This window comes from Argopecten irradians, chromosome 5 (genome assembly GCF_041381155.1).
Source record: "Argopecten irradians isolate NY chromosome 5, Ai_NY, whole genome shotgun sequence".
Taxonomy (NCBI): domain Eukaryota; kingdom Metazoa; phylum Mollusca; class Bivalvia; order Pectinida; family Pectinidae; genus Argopecten; species Argopecten irradians.
In genome coordinates this window covers 10,680,268-10,702,708 of record NC_091138.1, presented here as the reverse complement: position 1 = coordinate 10,702,708, position 22,441 = coordinate 10,680,268, and the positions used below count along the sequence as shown (strand labels likewise).

General features: G+C 38.2%; 1 protein-coding gene across 1 annotated transcript; it reads right to left on the bottom strand.

The window, feature by feature from the left end:
- Window positions 1–1,201: 1,201 nt before the first annotated feature.
- LOC138322825 (plasminogen-like) lies at window positions 1,202–22,237 on the bottom strand. The gene is made up of 4 exons (XM_069266952.1): window positions 21,780–22,237; window positions 13,152–13,701; window positions 4,444–4,568; window positions 1,202–3,766 (listed from the first exon to the last, which is right to left on the bottom strand). The coding sequence occupies exons 1-4, from the start codon at window positions 21,870–21,872 to the stop codon at window positions 3,086–3,088; spliced, it is 1,449 nt and encodes a 482-aa protein (XP_069123053.1). The 5' UTR covers window positions 21,873–22,237; the 3' UTR covers window positions 1,202–3,085.
- Between the last annotated feature and the right edge of the window lie 204 nt (window positions 22,238–22,441).

Sequence of the window (22,441 nt, the reverse complement as noted above, 5' to 3'; positions counted from 1 at the left end):
TAAATCATCATCGCGTCAGCATTTTTAGCTATATCGAGTTAATTTTTGCAGTAAATCTTCACTGGGTTCATGTTAATTAAAATATTGAACATTGATGTGTGAAATGATACACTTTTGTCACTTTATTTCTACATTTAATGGTAATTTGAGCACTTTTATTTTTTAGTTAAAAATATTGAAAAATAACAAATATTTAAATGAGGCAAAAAAGTAAGCACACGGACCCCCCATTTTTCTGTCTGATTTAGAAAGAACAACCCTTTCCCTATTGATATGCAAACTATTGACAAAAGTTTAATACCAGAACTTTTTCTTTAAAGGGTTAAATTTGACAAAAATGGCTGAAAATGGTGCATTTTGGAGCTCAAAATTAAGGGGTAGGGGTAGGGGTAGCCTATGTTGTTATTTTGAAAAAAAAGTATGACTCTTATTAATCATAACTGGTATATCCTTAATGAAGACTACTTGAAAATAAATTCTACAAACATCCATACATATTAAACACCTCATTAGGGAATTGTGGCTTTAAAGTCTAGTGTATGTGGTCAAAACGGCTAAATTTCAATAAAATCTACTATTTTGTCATTTTGGTATCTTTGAGTGACAATAGCTCAAAAATGAGCACACGGACATATGTTTTTTCTTCCATTTTCTTTCATGTTATGAACTCCTATTTCCAAAAATCTATATGAGAAAAAAAGTTTAATACAAGAAAATTTTGACTTTCTCAGAGGAGTACATCCTTAATCTCTTGTGTATATGGTCAAAACGGCAAAATTCCCATAAAATCCAATATTTTTGTCTACAAGGTATCTTTGAGTGACAATAGCTCAAAAAACGAGCACACGGACATATGTTTTTTCTTCCGTTTTCTTTTTTGGTATGAACTAACAAGAAAATTTTGACTTTTCATAGGAGTACATCCGTAAAGTAGGTGACGATTGTGGCACTATACAATTTCCGTTTAATATGGAGGAGTTATTTGTTAGGTTCTTGATCCACAATACATGTATATACAAAGTACTGGCTATAATTGACTGATTCGATGTACCAGCGATACCAGTATGACATTATTATAGTATTTAGTGATTATATCAACTTTAACAGAATATGGATATTTTTTTTTCGTTTTGGTGAGTTAATTGCCTATGGATTCCGGAATGAAAAGAATATTGTATTGTAGAAAATAGAAAAGAAAACATTCTCAGCAGAACTGCATAACGTTTTATTTGGTATCATACGCATAATTTAATGAAAACGTTACAGTTACTCATTACGACGAATTCTTTTGAAATATGGAACATACATACGAGTGGACTAAAACAAAGTTTAAATTGACTATCGTGTTGTCAAGGTAGGTATAACATTGAATATTATAGTCGAAGTGTGAACGTTAACATTATTTTAAAAAAAGTACTCAAAATAATTCTTTATATTTCGTCGAGTCTTCACACAACTGGTTGATTTTGTATGAAAAAAATATCGTTCTTCTTTAAATTAACAAATCTTATCGAACTTACATTTTCGTAAAATTGAAACAGGGGTATATAAATGTATAGATAAAACGATAGAAAATAAAAAAAATTGAATGTGATATATACATAGATCAAACTATTCAAAAAATGAAATACATGTTGAAAGTGAATAATTTTTTAGCAATCTTGTCGTTGTGTCCTAAGCTGTTTTAGACCAAAAGAATAAAATCATGTGTTTTCGATATGTTCTTTACGGTCGTTAAATGATAACTTTGTCATGGTAACAACTCTTTTTTAAAAACAGAGATTGAATCAGAACGAAAGATATCCCAACAAATTATCATATAACTGACTCGTCCTGCCAAGTTATACGGCTATGTCATTAATAAGGTAAGACACATACATGTATGTAATAACACTATTATCACATAACTGACCCGTCCAGCCATGTCACATGGCCATGTAATAAATATCATAAAACACATGTGTAAAAACACTATTATGACGTCACATGTAGTTTTGACGTCATAATATATATGACGTCGCATGATTTGTGTCAGATGACAGAAACGTCACATCCGAGCAGGATTTCTACTGTTTTATATAGAGACGTATTTTAAAGTTTTACATATATTTCTATTAATAAAAGTTATGTGATAAATACACGATGTAGTATCTTACACTCGTAACTATGTGATACGAAATTTATCAAACTCGTTAAATACTTTTATATGCCATCGCCTAAAGGCTCTTGGCATATCAAATTATTGAATTTGTTTGATAAATTTCATAGCCACTCATGTAAGTTCCTCTATTTATGCAATGAGAGACTTCGAGGAATGAAACCCAAAACTTTGGTGTCCGAATTAGAAACAAATAACTCATAAATATTCTACATGTAATATTTGATGTTTTAAATCAGCCGCATACTATATGTTTTCAAAGGGTTCCGCCATTTTCTCAATCCATAGGTCAATTATACGAGCTTTTTCATTGGCTGCTTATTACGTAAATAGAAGGGGCGCAACTGTACTAATCCAGCAGGTGGCGTAGTGCAGCAACTTCAATTTTGACGTGAGAACTGCCAAGGGTTAAGAGAGAGCATCGAACTGAATATCCTTGGCTTGCCTGATGTTACCCATCAAGCATATGATAATGACATTAACGAAATCTAAACACGTCTAAACCCTGACGCTTTTATCACTTATCCAGTGATGTTGTGTATACAATGATAATTCGCTATAATATCGAACTAATTGGATTTCTGAGAAGCCTTGCTACATAATACACGTAACAAACAACCCGTACAGAACCGGATCTTTTTCCGTGATTTACAATATAAGGGTCAAGGAAGAACCAATCAGCACAATTATGGAAATCAACATACGAAATGACTCGTCGACATAGGGTTATCAGTCCACAATTTATTTTACATCCTAATTAAATATATATTTTGTTAGTTGACTTACATGTGGCTCTGCCATTGAACAAAGCATAACTGATCCAGTCATACTTAGTACAAAGGAAGGTAAATCTTGCTGACTTCTGAGAGGAATAGGTAAATGGTTTAATATAGTCCTGAGGTGTATCATGATTTTTTAATTGTTGAGTTATTTCTTTAAGATTATCTTTTGAATCCAGTGCATATATTTTAAGACATTTGTGTAAATTCCGAATTTTCCCTTTTCTCCACACCCTTCGCCATAGCTAGTGACACCATTTACATACCATTTACTTTCATTATTTGTTGAAACAAAAGGGCAAAGAAGCGGTCCGCCACTGTCGCCAATACAAGAATCTATTCCTCCTCGTTTGTATCCAGCACACAGCTGGGAACGCGTGATTGTAAAATCAAACGCCTTTTGACATTTTCTTTTCTTGACTATTGGCACGTCTGCCTCTTTTAATACGTCACTTCCCGTCAAACTCTTACTCTGAGTCCGTCCCCAGCCAATAGTTTTGCAAACAGTCCTGCTTGAAAGTCGTTTGGGTTTTACCGGCAGACATGCATATCCGGTTATATTTGAAATTTTAACAGGTATATTTAATTTTAATAGTGCTATATCATTCATCACAGCCTTATAACTGAACAATGGGTGGGGGAAATATTTCGATACTGAATAGTCCTTTTCTGTCTTTTCTAGTTTTGTGACGTCATGCTCGCCCACCCGCACTATAATCTTCCGAGTTTTGCCTCGTTTTCGTATGCAGTGAGCCGCTGTTAGAACCCAATAAGGTGCAATCAACGTCCCTCCACAAAAATGCTTCTTTCGTTTGTTCAACAGCTCAACCTTCAAAGAAACAGAAATTAAAAAAAAATCATCAGAATTAATTTCTTTATATTTCATTATAATAAGGAGCAAATCATTTATCTTGACACTCATTAAAATATAATGACGAGGAACTTAAAAGGGGTTCAAAACCGTCATATTGTTACATGTACAAAACATTGGAAGATGAAAGATAGTAAGCAAGGTACATGATTATACGCTCTCTCATTACGATTGTTTATTCCATATTTGACAAAATGCCTCCGTAAATATATTACTACGTGTAGGCTACGAATTGCCTGATGCAAGTACAATGCAAATACAAACGAAAAGATAAGCTATTGCTCAAAACAAATTTCACTTGTACAGACAACTCCAGCATTTTGTAAACGTGGATATTTTCGCGAGTGCCTGATTTCGCGATTTGCATGCAAACAACTTCAGACTTTTAACAACAAAGTCCATACGCGATCAAGCGACCTTTACGTTATTAACGTAAATTCCCCCTCCCATAAATTAACACGTTTACAGTAATTTATAGCCCGCTTGCAAAAAACATGTTTCCAAGAGAACGTGATCTTTGCCGAGAATACGATGATTCAAAACAATCATAGGAAATTAATAAACGGTCCACCACACCAAATTCAATATTATAGGTGCACGACTGGAGTAGAGAAACCAACGATAAATATAAATACCTGCCAAGGCCAACTGTTTGGAGCGGAAAAGTGCCCTCCAACAATTTTGAACCGACCAGAGGAACCCGTTGGTCGTATACCACAAGAGGACTGGAGACTTTCTAAAGTGATGTTGGGTACAGCAGCTAGATGAAAAATATATGTAAAAACTGTAATCTTTGACACATGTATCACACACTATCATACAAGCCTGTATACCAGTGGTTCCGAGATGAACCACCTTGAGGAAGCGACAGTTGAATCTGAATTTGAAGGGTAAGTTTTCCAAGCTGTCCAACACGAGGCTGAAATTTACATTGTACCATGTCTTACTCTCAAAATGAATTTTTTAAATCATTCAGTTAAGATACAAAATATATAAATTTATTGCTTAAACCACTTCATACTCATCCCGCGAAGATGTTCTACCTATACTAAACAAGATAGCATGCGTGATATAAGTTGCCAGAATCAATGTCATTGCTATTATGGTGTGCGTTATTTGAACGATTTAATGTTCATAAGAATCTAAAAAGCGAAGATTTGTCATAAGACTGTATACCAAAATCACTTGCAAATGGAAAACACTAACCGTGATGTTGGAGAGAAGTGTCTATCGTGTTGGATATCGTATTCAGGGTTATAATATTTTTACCTTCGTCCTGTTGGCTATCATACTTTTTACCTTTGTCCTGTTGGCTATCATACTTTTTACCTTCGTCCTGTTAGCTATCATGCTTCTTACCTTCGTCCTGTTGGCTATCATACTTCTTACCTTCTTCGCGTTGGCTATCATACTTCTTACCTTCGTCGTGTTGGCTATCATACTTCTTACCTTCCTCGTGTTGGCAATCATACTCCTTACCTTCGTCGTGTTGGCTATCACACTTCTTACCTTCGTCGTGTTGGCTATCATACTTCTTACCTTCTTCGCGTTGGCTATCATACTCCTTACCTTCGTCGTGTTGGCTATCATACTCCTTACCTTCGTCGTGTTGGCTATCATACTCCTCAACTTAGTCGTGGTGGCTATTATACTGCTTCAATTCGTCGTGTTGGCTATCATACTCCTTACCTTCGTCGTGTTGGCTATCATACTCCTCAACTTCGTCCTGTTGGCTATTATACTCCTCAACTTAGTCGTGGTGGCTATCATACTGCTTACCTTCGTCGTGTTGGCTATCATACTGCTTACCTTCGTCGTGTTGGCTATCATACTTCTTACTTTCGTCGTGTTGCCTATCATTCTTCTTACCGTCGTCGTGTTGAATATCACACTTCTCATTTCGTCGTGTTGGCTATCATACTTCTTACCGTCGTCTTGTTGGCTATCATACTCCTCAACTTAGTCGTGGTGGCTATTATACTGCTTACCTTCGTCGTGTTGGCTATCATACTTCTTACTTTCGTCGTGTTGGCTATCATACTTCTTACTTTCGTCGTGTTGAATATCACACTTCTCATTTCGTCGTGTTGGCTATCATACTTCTTAACTTCGTCGTGTTGGCTATCATACTCCTTAACCTAGTCGTGTGTTGGCTATTATACTGCTTAACCTTCGTCGTGTTGGCTATCATACTTTTTACCTTAGTCGTGTTGGCTATTATACTTCTTACCTTCGTCGTGTTGGCTATCATACTTCTTACCTTCGTCGTGTTGGCTATCATACTTCTTATTTCGTCGTGTTGGCTATCATACTTCTTACCTTCGTCGTGTTGGCTATCATACTTCTTACCTTCGTCGTGTTGGCTATCATACTTCTTACCTTCGTCGTGTTGGCTATCATACTTCTTACCTTCGTCGTGTTGGCTATCATACTTCTTACCTTCGTCGTGTTGGCTATCATACTCCTTACCTTCGTCGTGTTGGCTATCATACTTTTTACCTTCGTCGTGTTGGCTATCATACTTTTTACCTTCGTCGTGTTGGCTATCATACTTCTTACCTTCGTCGCGTTGGCTATCATACTCCTTGCCTTACTTGTGTTGGCTATCATACTCCTTACCTTCGTCCTGTTGGCTATCATACTCCTTACCTTCGTCGTGTTGGCTATCATACTTTTACCTTCGTCGTGTTGGCTATCATACTTCTTATTCGTCGTGTTGGCTATCATACTCCTTACTTCGTCGTGTTGGCTATCATACTCTTACCTTCGTCGTGTTGGCTATCATACTCCTTACCTTCGTCGTGTTGGCTATCATACTCCTTACCTTCGTCGTGTTGGCTATCATACTTCTTACCTTCGTCGTGTTGGCTATCATACTTCTTACCTTCGTCGTGTTGGCTATCATACTCCTTACCTTCGTCCTGTTGGCTATCATACTTCTTACCTTCGTCGTGTTGGCTATCATACTCTTACCTTCGTCGTGTTGGCTATCATACTCCTTACCTTCGTCGTGTTGGCTATCATACTTCTTACCTTCGTCGTGTTGGCTATCATACTTCTTACCTTCGTCGTGTTGGCTATCATACTCCTTACCTTCGTCGTGTTGGCTATCATACTTCTTACCTTCGTCGTGTTGGCTATCATACTCCTTAGCTTCGTCATGTTGGCTATCATACTTCTTACCTTCGTCGTGTTGGCTATCATACTTCTTACCTTCGTCGTGTTGGCTATCATACTTCTTACCTTCGTCGTGTTGGCTATCATACTTCTTACCTTCGTCGTGTTGGCTATCATACTTCTTACCTTCGTCGTGTTGGCTATCATACTTCTTACCTTCGTCGTGTTGGCTATCATACTTCTTACCTTCGTCGTGTTGGCTATCATACTTCTTACCTTCGTCGTGTTGGCTATCATACTTCTTACCTTCGTCGTGTTGGCTATCATACTTCTTGCCTTCGTCGCGTTGGCTATCATACTTCTAACCTTAGTCGTGTTGGCTATCATACTCCTTACCTTCGTCGTGTTGGCTATCATACTTCTTACCTTCGTCGTGTTGGCTATCATACTTCTAACCTTCGTCGTGTTGGCTATCATACTCCTTACCTTCGTCGTGTTGGCTATCATACTCCTTACCTTCGTCGTGTTGGCTATCATACTCCTTACCTTCGTCGTGTTGGCTATCATACTTCTTACCTTCGTCGTGTTGGCTATCATACTTCTTACCTTCGTCGTGTTGGCTATCATACTTCCTACCTTAGTCGTGTTGGCTATCATACTTCTTACCTTCGTCGTGTTGGCTATCATACTTCTTACCTTCGTCGTGTTGGCTATCATACTCCTCAACTTCGTCGTGTTGGCTATCATACTCCTTACCTTCGTCGTGTTGGCTATCATACTTCTTACCTTCGTCGTGTTGGCTATCATACTTCTTACCTTCGTCGTGTTGGCTATCATACTTCTTACCTTCGTCGTGTTGGCTATCATACTTCTAACCTTCGTCGTGTTGGCTATCATACTTCTTACCTTCGTCGTGTTGGCTATCATACTTCTTACCATCGTCGCGTTAGCTATCATACTCCTTACCTTCGTCGTGTTGGCTATATCATACTTCTTACCTTCGTCGTGTTGGCTATCATACTTCTTACCTTCGTCGTGTTGGCTATCATACTTCTTACTTTCGTCGTGTTTGGCTATCATACTTCTTACTTCGTCGTGTTGGCTATCATACTTTTACCTTCGTCGTGTTGGCTATCATACTCCTTACCTTCGTCGTGTTGGCTATCATACTTCTTACCTTCGTCGTGTTGGCTATCATACTTCCTTACCTTCGTCGTGTTGGCTATCATACTTTACTTCTTCGTCGTGTTGGCTATCATACTTCTTACCTTCGTCGTGTTGGCTATCATACTTCTTACCTTCGTCGTGTTGGCTATCATACTCCTTACCTTCGTCGTGTTGGCTATCATACTTCTTACCTTCGTCGTGTTGGCTATCATACTTCTTACCTTCGTCGTGTTGGCTATCATACTCCTTACCTTCGTCTGTTGGCTATCATACTCCTTACCTTCGTCGTGTTGGCTATCATACTTCTTACCTTCGTCGTGTTGGCTATCATACTTCTTACCTTCGTCGTGTTTGGCTATCATACTTCTTACCTTCGTCGTGTTGGCTATCATACTTCTTACCTTCGTCGTGTTGGCTATCATACTTCTTACCTTCGTCGTGTTGGCTATCATACTTCTTACCTTCGTCGTGTTGGCTATCATACTTCTTACTTTCGTCGTGTTGGCTATCATACTTTTACCTTCGTCGTGTTGGCTATCATACTTCTTACCTTCGTCGTGTTGGCTATCATACTCCTTACCTTCGTCGTGTTGGCTATCATACTTCTTACCTTAGTCGTGTTGGCTATCATACTTCTTACCTTCGTCGTGTTGGCTATCATACTTCTTACCTTCGTCGTGTTGGCTATCATACTCCTTACCTTCGTCGTGTTGGCTATCATACTTCTTACCTTCGTCGTGTTGGCTATCATACTTCTTTACCTTCGTCGTGATGGCTATCATACTGCTTACCTTCGTCGTGTTGGCTATCATGCTCCTTACCGTCGACGTGTTGGCTATCATACTTCTTAACTTAGTCGTGTTGGCTATCATACTTCTTACCTTCGTCGTGTTGGCTATCATACTTCTTACCTTCGTCGTGTTGGCTATCATACTTCTTACCTTCGTCGTGTTGGCTATCATACTTCTTACCTTCGTCGTGTTGGCTATCATACTTCTTACCTTCGTCGTGTTGGCTATCATACTTCTTACCTTCGTCGTGTTGGCTATCATACTTCTCAACTTAGTCGTGTTGGCTATCATACTTCTTACCTTCGTCGTGTTGGCTATCATACTTCTTACCTTCGTCGTGTTGGCTATCATACTTCTTACCTTCGTCGTGTTGGCTATCATACTTCTTACCTTCGTCGTGTTGGCTATCATACTTCTTACCTTCGTCGTGTTGGCTATCATCATACTTCTTACCTTCGTCGCGTTGGCTATCATACTCCTTACCTTCGTCGTGTTGGCTATCATACTTCTTACCTTCGTCGCGTTGGCTATCATACTCCTTACCTTCGTCGTGTTGGCTATCATACTTCTTACCTTCGTCGTGTTGGCTATCATACTCCTTACCTTCGTCGTGTTGGCTATTATACTCCTTACCTTCGTCGTGTTGGCTATCATACTTCTTACCTTCGTCGTGTTGGCTATCATACTCCTTACCTTCGTCGTGTTGGCTATCATACTTCTTACCTTCGTCGTGTTGGCTATCATACTTCTTACCTTCTTACCTTCGTCGTGTTGGCTATCATACTCCTTACCTTCGTCCTGTTGGCTATCATACTTCTTACCTTCGTCGTGTTGGCTATCATACTTCTTAGCTTCGTCCTGTTGGCTATATACATACCTTCGTCTGTTGGCTATCATCTTCTTACGTGTTGGCTATCATACTTCTTACCTTCGTCGTGTTGGCTATCATACTTCTTACCTTCGTCGTGTTGGCTATCATACTTCCTTACCTTCGTCGTGTTGGCTATCATACTTCTTACCTTCGTCGTGTTGGCTATCATACTTCTTACCTTCGTCGTGTTGGCTATCATACTTCTTACCTTCGTCGTGTTGGCTATCATACTTCTTACCTTCGTCGTGTTGGCTATCATACTTCTTACCTTCGTCGTGTTGGCTATCATACTTTACCTTCTGTTGCTATCATACTCTACTGTCGTGTTGGCTATCATTCTACTACTTCTTTATACTCTTACCTTCGTCGTGTTGGCTATCATACTTCTTACCTTCGTCGTGTTGGCTATCATACTTCTTACCTTCGTCGTGTTGGCTATCATACTTCTTACCTTCGTCGTGTTGGCTATCATACTTCTTACTTGTCGTGTTGGCTATCATACTCCTTACCTTCGTCGTGTTGGCTATCATACTTCTCACTTTCTTCGTGGTGGCTATCATACTCCTCACCTTCGTCGTGTTGGCTATCATACTTCTAACCTTCGTCGTGTTGGCTATCATACTCCTAACCTTCGTCGCGTTAGCTATCATACTTCTTACCTTAATCGTGTTGGCTATCATATACTTCTTACCTTCGTCGTGTTGGCTATCATACTTCTACCTTCGTCGTGTTGGCTATCATACTCTTACCTTCGTCGTGTTGGCTATCATACTTCTTACCTTCGTCGTGTTGGCTATCATACTCTCTAACCTTCGTCGTGTTGGCTATCATACTCCTTACCTTCGTCGTGTTGGCTATCATAACTTTTTACCTTACCTTCGTCGTTTGGCTATCCTCATCTTCTTGATCTTCTTCGTCGTTTGGCTATCATACTTCTTACCTTCGTCGTGTTGGCTATATACTCTTACTTCGTCTTTGTATCACCTTACCTGTGTTGGCTATCATACTCTTACCTTCGTCGTGTTGGCTATTATACTCCTTACTCGTCGTGTTGGCTATCATACTTCTTACCTTCGTCGTGTTGGCTATCATACTCCTTACCTTCGTCGTGTTGGCTATCATACTTCCTACCTTCGTCGTGTTGGCTATCATACTCCTTACCTTCGTCGTGTTGGCTATCATACTTCTTACCTTCGTCGTGTTGGCTATCATACTCCTTACTAGTCGTGTTGGCTATCATACTTCTTACCTTCGTCGTGTTGGCTATTATACTCCTTTACTTCGTCGTGTTGGCTATCATACTCCTTAACCTCGTCGTGTTGGCTATCATACTCCTTAATATACTTCTTCGTGTTGGCTATCATACTTCCTACCATCGTCGTGTTGGCTATTATACTCCTTAACTTCTTCGTGTTGGCTATCATACTTCCTACCATCGTCGTGTTGGCTATTATACTCCTTAACTTCGTCGTCGTGTTGGCTATCATACTTTCTTACCTTCGTCGTGTTGGCTATCATACTTCTTACCTTCGTCGTGTTGGCTATCATACTTCTTACCTTCGTCGTGTTGGCTATTATACTCCTTACCTTCGTCGTGTTGGCTATCATACTTCTTACCTTCGTCGTGTTGGCTATCATACTCCTTACCTTCGTCGTGTTGGCTATCATACTTCTTACCTTCGTCGTGTTGGCTATCATACTTCTTACTTTCGTTCGCGTTGGCTATCATACTTCTTACCTTCGTCGTGTTGGCTATCATACTTCTTACCTTCGTCGTGTTGGCTATCATACTTCTTACCTTCGTCGTGTTGGCTATTATACTGCTTAACTTTGTCGCGTTGGCTATTATACTCCTCAACTTCGTCGCGTTGGCTATTATACTTCTTAACTTCGTCGTGTTGGCTTTCATACTTCTTAACCTTTCGTCGTGTTGGCTATCATACTTTTTACCTTCGTCGCGTTGGCAATTATACTCCTCAACTTCGTCGCGTTGGCTTTCATACTCCTTACCGTCGTCGTGTTAGCTATTATACTCCTCACCTTCGTCGCGTTGGCTATCATACTCCTTACCTTCGTCGTGTTGGCTTTCATACTTCTTAACTTGGTTGTGTTGGCTATTATACTCCTTAACTTCGTCGTGTTGGCTATCATACTCCTTACCTTCGTCGTGTTGGCTATCATACTGCTCAACTTCGTCGTGTTGGCTATCATACTTCTTACCTTCGTCGTGTTGGCTATCATACTCCTTACTTCGTCGTGTGGCTATTACTCCTACTTCGTCGTGTTGGCTATCATACTCCTTACCTTCGTCGTGTTGGCTATCATACTTCTTACCTTCGTCGTTTGGCTATCATACTTCTTATCTTGTCGTGTTGGCTATCATACTTCTTACCTTGTCGTGTTGGCTATCATACTCCTCAACTTCGTCGCGTTGGCTATCATACTCTCTCAACTTCGTCGCGTTGGCTATCATACTCCTCAACTTCGTCGCGTTGGCTATCATACTCTCAACTTCGTCGGTTGGTTATCATACTTCTTACCTTCGTCGTGTTGGCTATCATACTTCTTACCTTCGTCGTGTTGGCTATCATACTTCTTACCTTCGTCGCGTTGGCTATCAATACTTCTTACTAGTCGTTGGCTATCATACTCCTCAACTTCGTCGCGTTGGCTATCACACTTCTCACTTCGTCGCGTTGGCTATCATACTCCTCAACTTCGTCGGGTTGGTTATCATACTTCTTACCTTAGTCGTGTTGGCTATTATACTCCTCAACTTCGTCGTGTTGGCTATCATACTCCTTACCTTCGTCGTGTTGGCTATCATACTTCTTACCTTCGTCGTGTTGGCTATCATACTTCTTACCTTGTCGTGTTGGCTATTCATACTTCTTACCTTAGTCGTGTTGGCTATCATACTTACCTTCTTTGGTATACGTGTTGGCTATCATACTTCTTACCTTAGTTGTGTTGGCTATCATACTCCTTACATTGGTCGTGTGGGCTATCATACTTCTTACCTTAGCTGTGTTGGCTATCATACTTACCTTAGTCGTGTTGGCTATCATACTTCTTACCTTCGTCGTTAATACCTTGCTCTTATATCATGTCATATTCTACTCTCGGGTTCAGCGTTTAAACACGCCGTTGTAGTTACGTTATAATGCATTGCCAATATTATTTAAATATAGTTTTTTTTTTGGAATAAAATGTTTTTTGAGATTTTCCTCGTTATTTTGTAGCTTAAGTAGCTTCGTCGTCTTGCTACATCAAACTGGTTACCCTGCACTTTATTGGTAATCTCCGTATTCTCTGCCTTACCTTTGTATTTTTGTAGCTTATTTTCTACTCTGTTATTTTTGATAAAAAGTCCATGACTGCCTAGGATGCGCCTTACCTTCAGCTTTTGGTCTTTCCTTATCTGTACCAGGAACCGTGAACCTGTTGGTACTGAGAACGTAGGAACCCTGACATGTATCATTGACCACTCGACAGTATCTCTCTTCCTCGAGATATCCACTCCCGCATACGTCCGTAAACTTACATCGGCGTCGACGCCTCTTCTTGCACGTTCTTGAACACGAGCCCCATGATGACCAGGGCTTGTAGAATAAATCGTACAATAGGTCTTCCTTTTTCCTGTTTGATTTGGTGGATCCTATGACTTTATATGTCACTTCCTTACAAGGGCCACTCTTTCTATTACACGGTCGTTTTTCACGTATCCGCGAGTGACCACAAAATGAAGGGAATCGGCACTTCCTTTTACGAGTTTGTTGACAGTGGCGGTTACATCTAGTCCATGCTGACCAGACGGTGTAGTAATCACAAAAAATATTGTTTTCATCTGTTTCACCAAGCCCATCAGTCAATGGATTTTCATTTTGAGCTGTTGTATTGTCTCTTCTTGTCTTATTTTCGATTCTGTCATTTGATGTTTCTGTCATCTGAAACAAAGATAACAATTGAATGAACTTCAAAATTGAATGAACTGCGAAATTGAATGAACTGCGAAGCAGTTCGTGTTAAATTTGTTTTAAAGGGAGCTCAATGCATCACGCCATGAAATCGACTAAAGCAAGATTCAATCCTTAGATTTCAATTCATTTGTAATTTTAATTTTAACTTCTTTATTAACTAAAATAATTAACGCAAACATCACAATTTCACATACATTTATCTAGAAACAGTTATATTTTCAGAGTAATCCAGATGAAACGATCGCAAAACTGTCGAGTCTGTGTGATACGATTGCCTCCCGTTTCGATTAAAATGGAGAGTCACCGTAATATGATGGGACTGGACCGGCATTGTTCTGATAACACAAGTTTAAACAACTGATTAAAAGGTAAATTAATACTCATTGACTTTTATATAATATTTCTTATCGTCGCTTTGGTTTCATCATTTGATTGTAACGGAGACGTTCTGACGTTATTCTACATAAGGTTACGACATTGCTTCGGACTTCGGTACCGATTTGTTGCTCGGCTCGAACGATAAACATGAGCCAACAAAACAGTAAAAGGATAGAAATTGGTTCGATATACCCAATCAAAGTGTAGCTAAACCTTACAAATATCTATGGTCTGGTAAAGGCCTAATGAATAATCCTACAAGTAGGTCTAGAATATTTTCTTGTGCGAAGACCGATGCTAACATACCAAGTCCATGGCCAAAGGAAACAGGATTTATTAGAAAGTTTTATTGAGTCCAACTTCAATAAGAATTCAAATATAAACCGTTGAAATAGCGAAAAATAGTGAAACAGAAGGCAAACGGACAACGAAGAAAAATCCAAGATACACTGTTTTGACATGGCTCTGTTGAAAGAACAGGAAACGCAATTATCTTATACCCGAATATTTTTAAACAAAGGTATTTGCAATAGGATAATCAAAATTCTGAATAATTCGGTTTTGAACTAATGTCAAGCGGCTATGTGGAAAATGGATGAAAACTTACAACGGAACCATTGTTAATTTAACAGCAAGTGAATATAGCAGCATAAACGTCTTCGCTTGTCGCAATGTTTGTCTTTAAATAGTGTTATAAAGATTTTGGCATGGTATGTGTCCGGTATGAATTTTTTTATTCAAAAATCAAAGAAACATTATGATAGTTGGATTGTTTCAGGCCATGTCAACAACCCAAAGAGCTCTTTCACAAACACAGCGAAAAGGCATAGTTGCGTGTTCTGGCGATGTATATATAAATAATATACTGTAGTAAAATGGACCCTTTAAACGAAAGGTCTTTTGTTTGAGTATGACCCCTTCTGTAAAAAGTTTAAATCAGGACGATTTACGTATGGATATCTTGTAACTTTATGTTATTGCATGTGTGTCAATTTCACTTGGGGCGTGGATCGTACGCTCTGTGCAGAAACAACGATCGTTATGACGAAAGCGGTAACATGAATACGTAAGTCTAACAACTTTTCTTGAATAGGATAAATGCCATACTCTGTATTACATTTAAACGATTATGTCATTGAATAAATATATTTATTGACAAAATAATTACTTTAAATTGAAGGTAAAACCTATCCACAAAACTCGTACTACCGGTATATCACATATACATTCAATGTGAGGACATCTAATGAATTTCAGTGATATCTTGTTACGTGAATGGTGACCTAGTTTGATGTTTCTATGTGTTTTCGCCTCTCTTTTATTATGTATTGGACATCACTCTGTATTACGGATGAGAGAAGAACGTGTATCACCTCTATTTCAGTCATAAACAAAGAATACTAACCTTATGACCTTAACTGTCAGAAATACCTTATCGGGTCTGACTATGTGTGGTACGATACATTGTCCGTCTAATACATAAAGCCCATTTTTTATTTCATTTAGAGGTTGTGTAGACATTTGTATATTAACAATGGTTTAGGCATATTGACATTTGACATGTTGCTATACCTTAATCCCTTCACGTATTAATCGCGTTTCTACATTTCGTTGTCATTAAATTGACTGTATTATACATAATGGAAACAGACTTTATATTTTGATTGAAAAAAAACTAATATCTAATCAAAGATGATGGTCAATGTGTTCTAATTTCATCAATCATATATATATATATGAATTTTATACAGCTTCTTGATAGAATAGTAACGAGTGCAAGATATATTCGCTTAACGTCAACGTTTTGGACAAACAACACACATATTTTCATAGTATCATGGAGGCATATTTTAACCATTCGAATTTATTGTGACAAAAGTTATTTGTTCAAATAAGTGTGTGAAATATTTCAAGACTAAAGTATATTTTCTAATTTCGTAACTAATTTAACTGATCCACCTTTCGACTTCAGATCTGCATTGTGGTCGGTTGATTTCGATGAATGGTACGTATTTCTACGGGTGGAAAACGACATTCCTTTTTTACTACGAAATTAAATATCGAAAGACGATACCACAATAATAGGTAGATTAATGAAGGTGCGTAAAACCAGTATCGATGTTCACCTTCTCGTATCGATTTGAACATGATAATTGATGAAACCATATTTCAAATCTCCTAAAACAAACAGTAAAAGTTCTTAGCGGTGATAAAAACGACGTCTGACAGACCTGTATGACGACGACCGGAATGACTATTCGGGAAAGTGTTTTAGCGCCAAACGTCAATCTGTGATATCACGAATCGTTACGATATAAAATGCGCTTGTGCAGTCGCTTATGCTCTACAAAATTGATGGATTTCAACATTTTTCCTGCATTTAATTCGTCTCCTCATTTGCAAATCGTTTACACGTAAAGGTTTGATTATTGCTTTAAATAAACTGGCTATTTTTCGCACTATTTACGGCGCATTGGTAATTGACCGACTTTTGGTATTTAGTGATACGGTCCGAATCTCAACTGATCGATTGATAGATCATTTGGCAGAAAACTCTGAACGGGAAGAAACAAAGGCAAATATAAGTTATATGGTACATATGATCTGTCCTTCGTTTCCCTTCATATTAGATTTATGATGCTCGTTTCGAATTTTCAATTTTAAAAAGTTCTAAACTGGTATCATAAATCTCATATGAAGAGACACTCATAACAGATGATCTATATATGACATTCGGAATCAGTACGAAGAAGGAAATAGCTCTATGATGTAGCAAGAAACCTAAAGATGCAAGTTATTGCTTTGTATCGTATGGTCAACCCTCAGATGAAAGACATGCCTTCATGCAATACAAAAATAAACATAATATCCTTAGCATTATTTAGTAGAACAGATACACATTGCAGTGATATTCAGAATATCAATGATTAATGTGGCGTTCTTATCTCGCCAATATATAGGCCACTGAACGCGTCACCTCCTAGATGTCGGTCAGACAGTTTCTGCAACTATTGATTCCGGCCACTGTGTCACCAATGACAAAAATGTTCAATTTGTCTAGACACAGGCTTATCGCGATGTTCTGGGAAATGGCAGGACTATCTCTCTCTGGTAATTGAAGAATTCGCATATTTTGGAACTGCACAAACGTAGCAGCCGAAATGAGTTAAACACGAGTGAATTAAAAATCATGCAATGATAATAACCAGACTGAAAGATCATGTAATTGATTTATCCACCAATTAAATTATTCTCACATGACTTTTCTGACAGAGCTTGTCTACGATTTGTATTAGTTAATTAATCGGTGATTAATTACACTTTTCAGTCGTGATCGATGCATTTCTGGTCAGATACTGCTAAATCAACGAGAAAACATAACGTTCAATAGGATGTTTATGTTGATCTTTTTAAACTAAGTAGTAAGGACTCGAAATTACCGTGTCCATACACCGAACAAGACAAACAAGCGTTTATATTGGGTCCATTCCTCAAAATACGTCTAAATTTGACAACTGAAACGAATAACTCTCAAATCAATTTCCATGAATGGAAATCGTGATTCTCAGATACCACAGATATAGTGATTTACAATAACATCCTAATTTCATTGATAAAATTTTATGAATCGTACCGTTACGCTAACACACACGGACTTCCCTTTAATCAATCTCTGCATATGCATGCAGCTGGCTCGTAATCATAACGTTTACATTTTCTGCGCCATTGAAATTTTACGATGCCATTTGATGTTGCTGATAATGCTAGTTTCGAGTTGTCTTTCCATTTATTTCCCCAGTTTTATTATGACCAGACATACACAGATATGGTCGTTCATTTTGCAGCATTATGGGTGCACTACAACGGATTCTTACTCTTTACAATTTCGTGTTTGCTCGATGACTGCTTTGGCTAAATATCTTATCAACAATCGAGGTATTTAAAGACGACCTCCCGTGTATGTATGTGTGATGAACCTGTACGGTTTGGGAGGCTGCGCTATATTCGTGTTATTATTATCGCATTGAAGCAATCTGTCAAGATACCAAGCAGCACACCCCAGCTTGTTATTACAACACATTGTACCATAGGGTAGCAAGTGTCGATCAAATCTGACCAGTTGGTGGTAATTAAGAACGGTATATTTATCGATTGTTAAATGTAACTGTGGTGTTTTAGTGAGAGAACGCTGTAAAATAAACAAAATGGCCTTTCTAAGATAAAATATGAAATTTAAATACGCGTTTTAATAAAGCAATAATCTGTTCATTTTAGTAGAAAGCATAACCGGTAAGGATGAGTTGTTCCAGGTCATTAACTGTATATCTAAGTGAGTTAGCCCTCAACCAAATGGCAACTATTCCAGTACAATGTATTTTAAGGAGACATATTTCAAATATATCGATTGCCTTCCGAAGCACATGTTTTCTCATTTCACATTATAATATTGAATATTAAAACTAGCAAATATTTTGTCAAAGCTATTTAATAACATGTAAGGGATTGATTATAAAACAATGGTTGATTTTAACTTAAGGTTTATGGTAAATGTATTATTACAACTAACTAGCATTGGGATATATGACGTCCGCTGCTATTAACAAAGAACAATATGTTGTCTACCCATGTAGAAAATGAGGTCGTTGTTTCGCCGCCAGGGACAAGATTTTGTTTATATATTTATGGTATTATATTAACGGTTATCCACTTGGGTCTAGGTCACGGTTCGTGTAGCTAAAGCCATTAGTTTCTATCTACCCTTTAATCATAGTAATTGTAGCACCGCAGTGATAATCAGTGTTCAGGCAACAGCAGAGTGAAACGGAATACCGTGAAATGTAATAGTTGTAATTTAGAGAAAAAAATAATAAAACCACCTATGATGTCATTGGCCTCATCTCGTTGCGAATTTATCTTTTGTTTGTTTGATTCAATTAACGTCCTATTAACAGCTATGGTCATGTAAGGACGACCTCCCATGTATGTGATGTGTTGCGTGTATGTTGTGCGAGGTGCGTGTTTTGGGAGACTGCGGTATATCCATGTTGTGTCTTCTTGTATAATGGAACTTTTGCCCTTTTTATAGTGCTATATCAGTGAGACATGCCGCCGAAGACACCAAGCAACACACCCCACCCGGTCACATTATACTGACAACGGGCGAACCAGTCGTCACACTCCCTGTATGTGAGCGCTAAGCAGGAGTAGAGACTACCACTGTTATAGACTTTGGTGTGTGCCGGCCTGGGGACAGAACCCAGAGCCTTCCTCACAGGGGCGAACGTTCAACTCAAGGCCAAAAGTGAGGCGGTGCCAAGGGAGGCATTAGGAAAGATAAAGTCAGTTAGGAAGAAGAGAAAAGATAAGATCCTAAATAGTCGCCTTTTACGATCATGCAAGAGGGGCAGCAGGTACAATTCTAACGCCCTGAATTGTGGTGCAATTTCGACCAACAATTTGATGCAAACAATTTTTTTTTCATTTTAGACATTTTTCATCCTGCACATGTTAATGGCAATGGAAATCGGGTAAAAGGTAAGCCTTTGTTAGCCATATCCCTCCCAGGAAAGTTCTCGTGCACGGTGAGCTTTCGTTTGAACATGCAAGAACAAATATTTATCATCGGATACGCAACAGTTGAAATGCTGTTCATTCACTCGAAATGCGATGTGATGTAAATATAGTTTTGTAAGAACATGTATGTCAGAAATCACCATTATAGCATCATTAAAAATAATATCAAACCTATTGTTCTGTGAAGCTTGTAATTTGACAAGAACGCCCCACCTGCAGGGCTATTGGGGCAGTTGGGTGCAAGTATTTTCCACAGTTAATAGTTGATGTAAGGGGTTTCTCTTCGTTGGCGACCTTGGATTTTGACACAGGATGTCAAATTGGTTTCACTCCAATTCGCTCAAACTACTTAGTGTACCCGTTGCAAGACGCTATGAATTGAAACCAGTACTCCTATCGTCGGTCGTCTGTGTAACAAAGCCTTCGTTTCATTCCATGTTCGTCCACCATTAAGTTAGAAATAACTATCGCGACTCGCGTGATACTGTTAGCTCGGTCATGAGGCTTGCTGTGATGAACCGATCGCCCGTAGAATGAACAATACACTTAGAACGTTGGGTGAGACAACATAGACATATGTAACACACACGTTTTCTATCACCATTAGTGTTTTAGCCTTATTTGTCTTATTGAAAATGTGTTAAAAATGCTCATATATATTTTGTTTTACAGTGTTGAAGAAAGGATTCGAATCGATGAAAGAATTTATAAGATCTTTAGGCTGTTTCAACACTTCTTTAAGGATAGTTAACAAATAAGTAAGATATCCACTGATCTCATGGGTTTTGAAAAACTCACCTCACATAAATAAAACGATATATTCAAAACACGAATGCAAAAACAAACCAATTGTTTGTTACTGTAAATCATCTAAATGTTAAACCACTTATGGTTTTGTTTGAGCATTTTGCTACATTGCAAACTGATACAGTACAAAGCAAACAAATTAATCAAAGAGGTTTTGTAGTAGAAAAACTTTTAGTTTTTTTGTTTTTCTGTTATATCACAATAGGTATATTTTAACCTTTTCTGCTTTACCTGTCTGACATTCTTCTTCCTAGTGTCTCCTTCAGCACTGTTTTTTTTTTATTTGTTTTTGCTTTTTCTTATTTGATGCTCATAGTGTTGGCTATGTTCTCTGATATTGCCTACAGGGATTTCGTAGTATAATGTGACCGGTCGGGGGAGTTATTCAGTGTCTTTCGCAGTGAATTTTGAATGAGTTAAAACAATGAACAGGAAAAAAAGTTATCCCAAGGACGCATATTCCATTCTGTGCGCACATGCGAATGTCTCCTAATATACAATGTATTAACTTCATATATAGATACTGAATACGAAAAAAAAAACAATTTGAAAAAATAAAATTACACGGGAGTGATTGCAAACTCTGTATAGATTTATAATATTAAAGCGTGTCTTAAAGAAAACAGCGCAATATCGAAATTAAAGCAGACCCTTTGATTCAGTATTTAGCGTTCAGTGATTCAAGTGCTGTGAATGGAGTTCATACGGTCGATTTATTTCATTGCAAATCATTACACAACGGGTACACATTATGCATTGTATAAGAATATCACAATCTAGGTCACAATGGACTACAATGCACGGTGACCTCGATCGCGGCCGATCTATATACTGGTACATATATATGTAGTTGAATAACTATAATACAAAACGGCCGCACTTTTCTCTATCGATTTGCCATGAATATATCACGCGGTTCATATATATACGTAAACGATTCTGTATATCTTTCACAAATACGAGGATCGATTGATGTTTTTAATGTTTTGATGTATCAGGCTTTAATTTCCATCGTATTGACATTCAAATGATAAGACAAAATTTCTTTTATTTTTGAATGTATCATTTGTTTATTTTATTTACCTATATCTAAAACTATTGTGAATCTCGGCTACGGATGATATCTTTCAATGAAATTATTCGTGGTATATTGAAACTTGTTGCAAAATGTGTATTTTGTCTTAATTCTTCCGAGCCTTTACACTTTTTATATCCAAACACAGCCAAGGTCATGTAGATATATAGAAAACATACACACATAATGAAGTTCATAAAAATGTACTTACCTGAGCTGTAGACATCAAAGTCAAACACACCTGTACCGCGAGTAGTAGTTCTGCCTTCCGAGGAGTAGGCCTGGGGTGAAACACGGTGATCATTATAAGAAACTTTTATGATATATAAATATCAACAGGTCTGTTTTGTATGGCACAGGTACTCTCGTTCTATCGTGTGTGGTGATAAAACCCCATTCGTAGTAGATTGGTAAGGGCCTATGGGATTGGGTATTTATACCAGCGGATTTTGTAAGCTATTTCATTTATTAACATAAAGGTTGGTTAATAAACGACAGAGGCAGCCATTAGTGCTGTTTCGCGTGCCCTCTACGTCAAACCGATACTCCCGCCTTCAATTGGTCCAACTATCTAATTGTAAATAAGCATATCTATTCATACTCATAAAGTAACCACATCGGAGTGCGTGACTTGATCGGCGTATATCAGAGAAGAATATAACCGATAGCTTGGTACTTTTCTGGCTACTGTTGAGCGTGTCCAGAGAGCCACCGACAGCATAATATAGAGTCTTGCTCCACTTGCAGACAATGCTATAGATCTAGTGTGGAGAGACAATTATTGTAGGTAACTCTGGACACGTGTAACGTAGACACCATTACCACAGAAAAGTGTGTGTAAGATGTGCCAGATACCATCCTAGTTTAAAAAAT

Bases quoted from the DNA above. Each gene is read 5' to 3' on its own strand.
- LOC138322825 (XM_069266952.1), bottom strand. From the start codon at position 21,872: ATGATCACCGTGTTTCACCCCAGGCCTACTCCTCGGAAGGCAGAACTA. The intron at 13,702-21,779 runs GTAAGTACATTT...TCTTTGTTTCAG, and splicing joins CTTTGATGTCTACAGCTCAG to ATGACAGAAACATCAAATGA. The intron at 4,569-13,151 runs GTAAGGCGCATC...TTTTTCATCTAG, and splicing joins GGAAAGACCAAAAGCTGAAG to CTGCTGTACCCAACATCACT.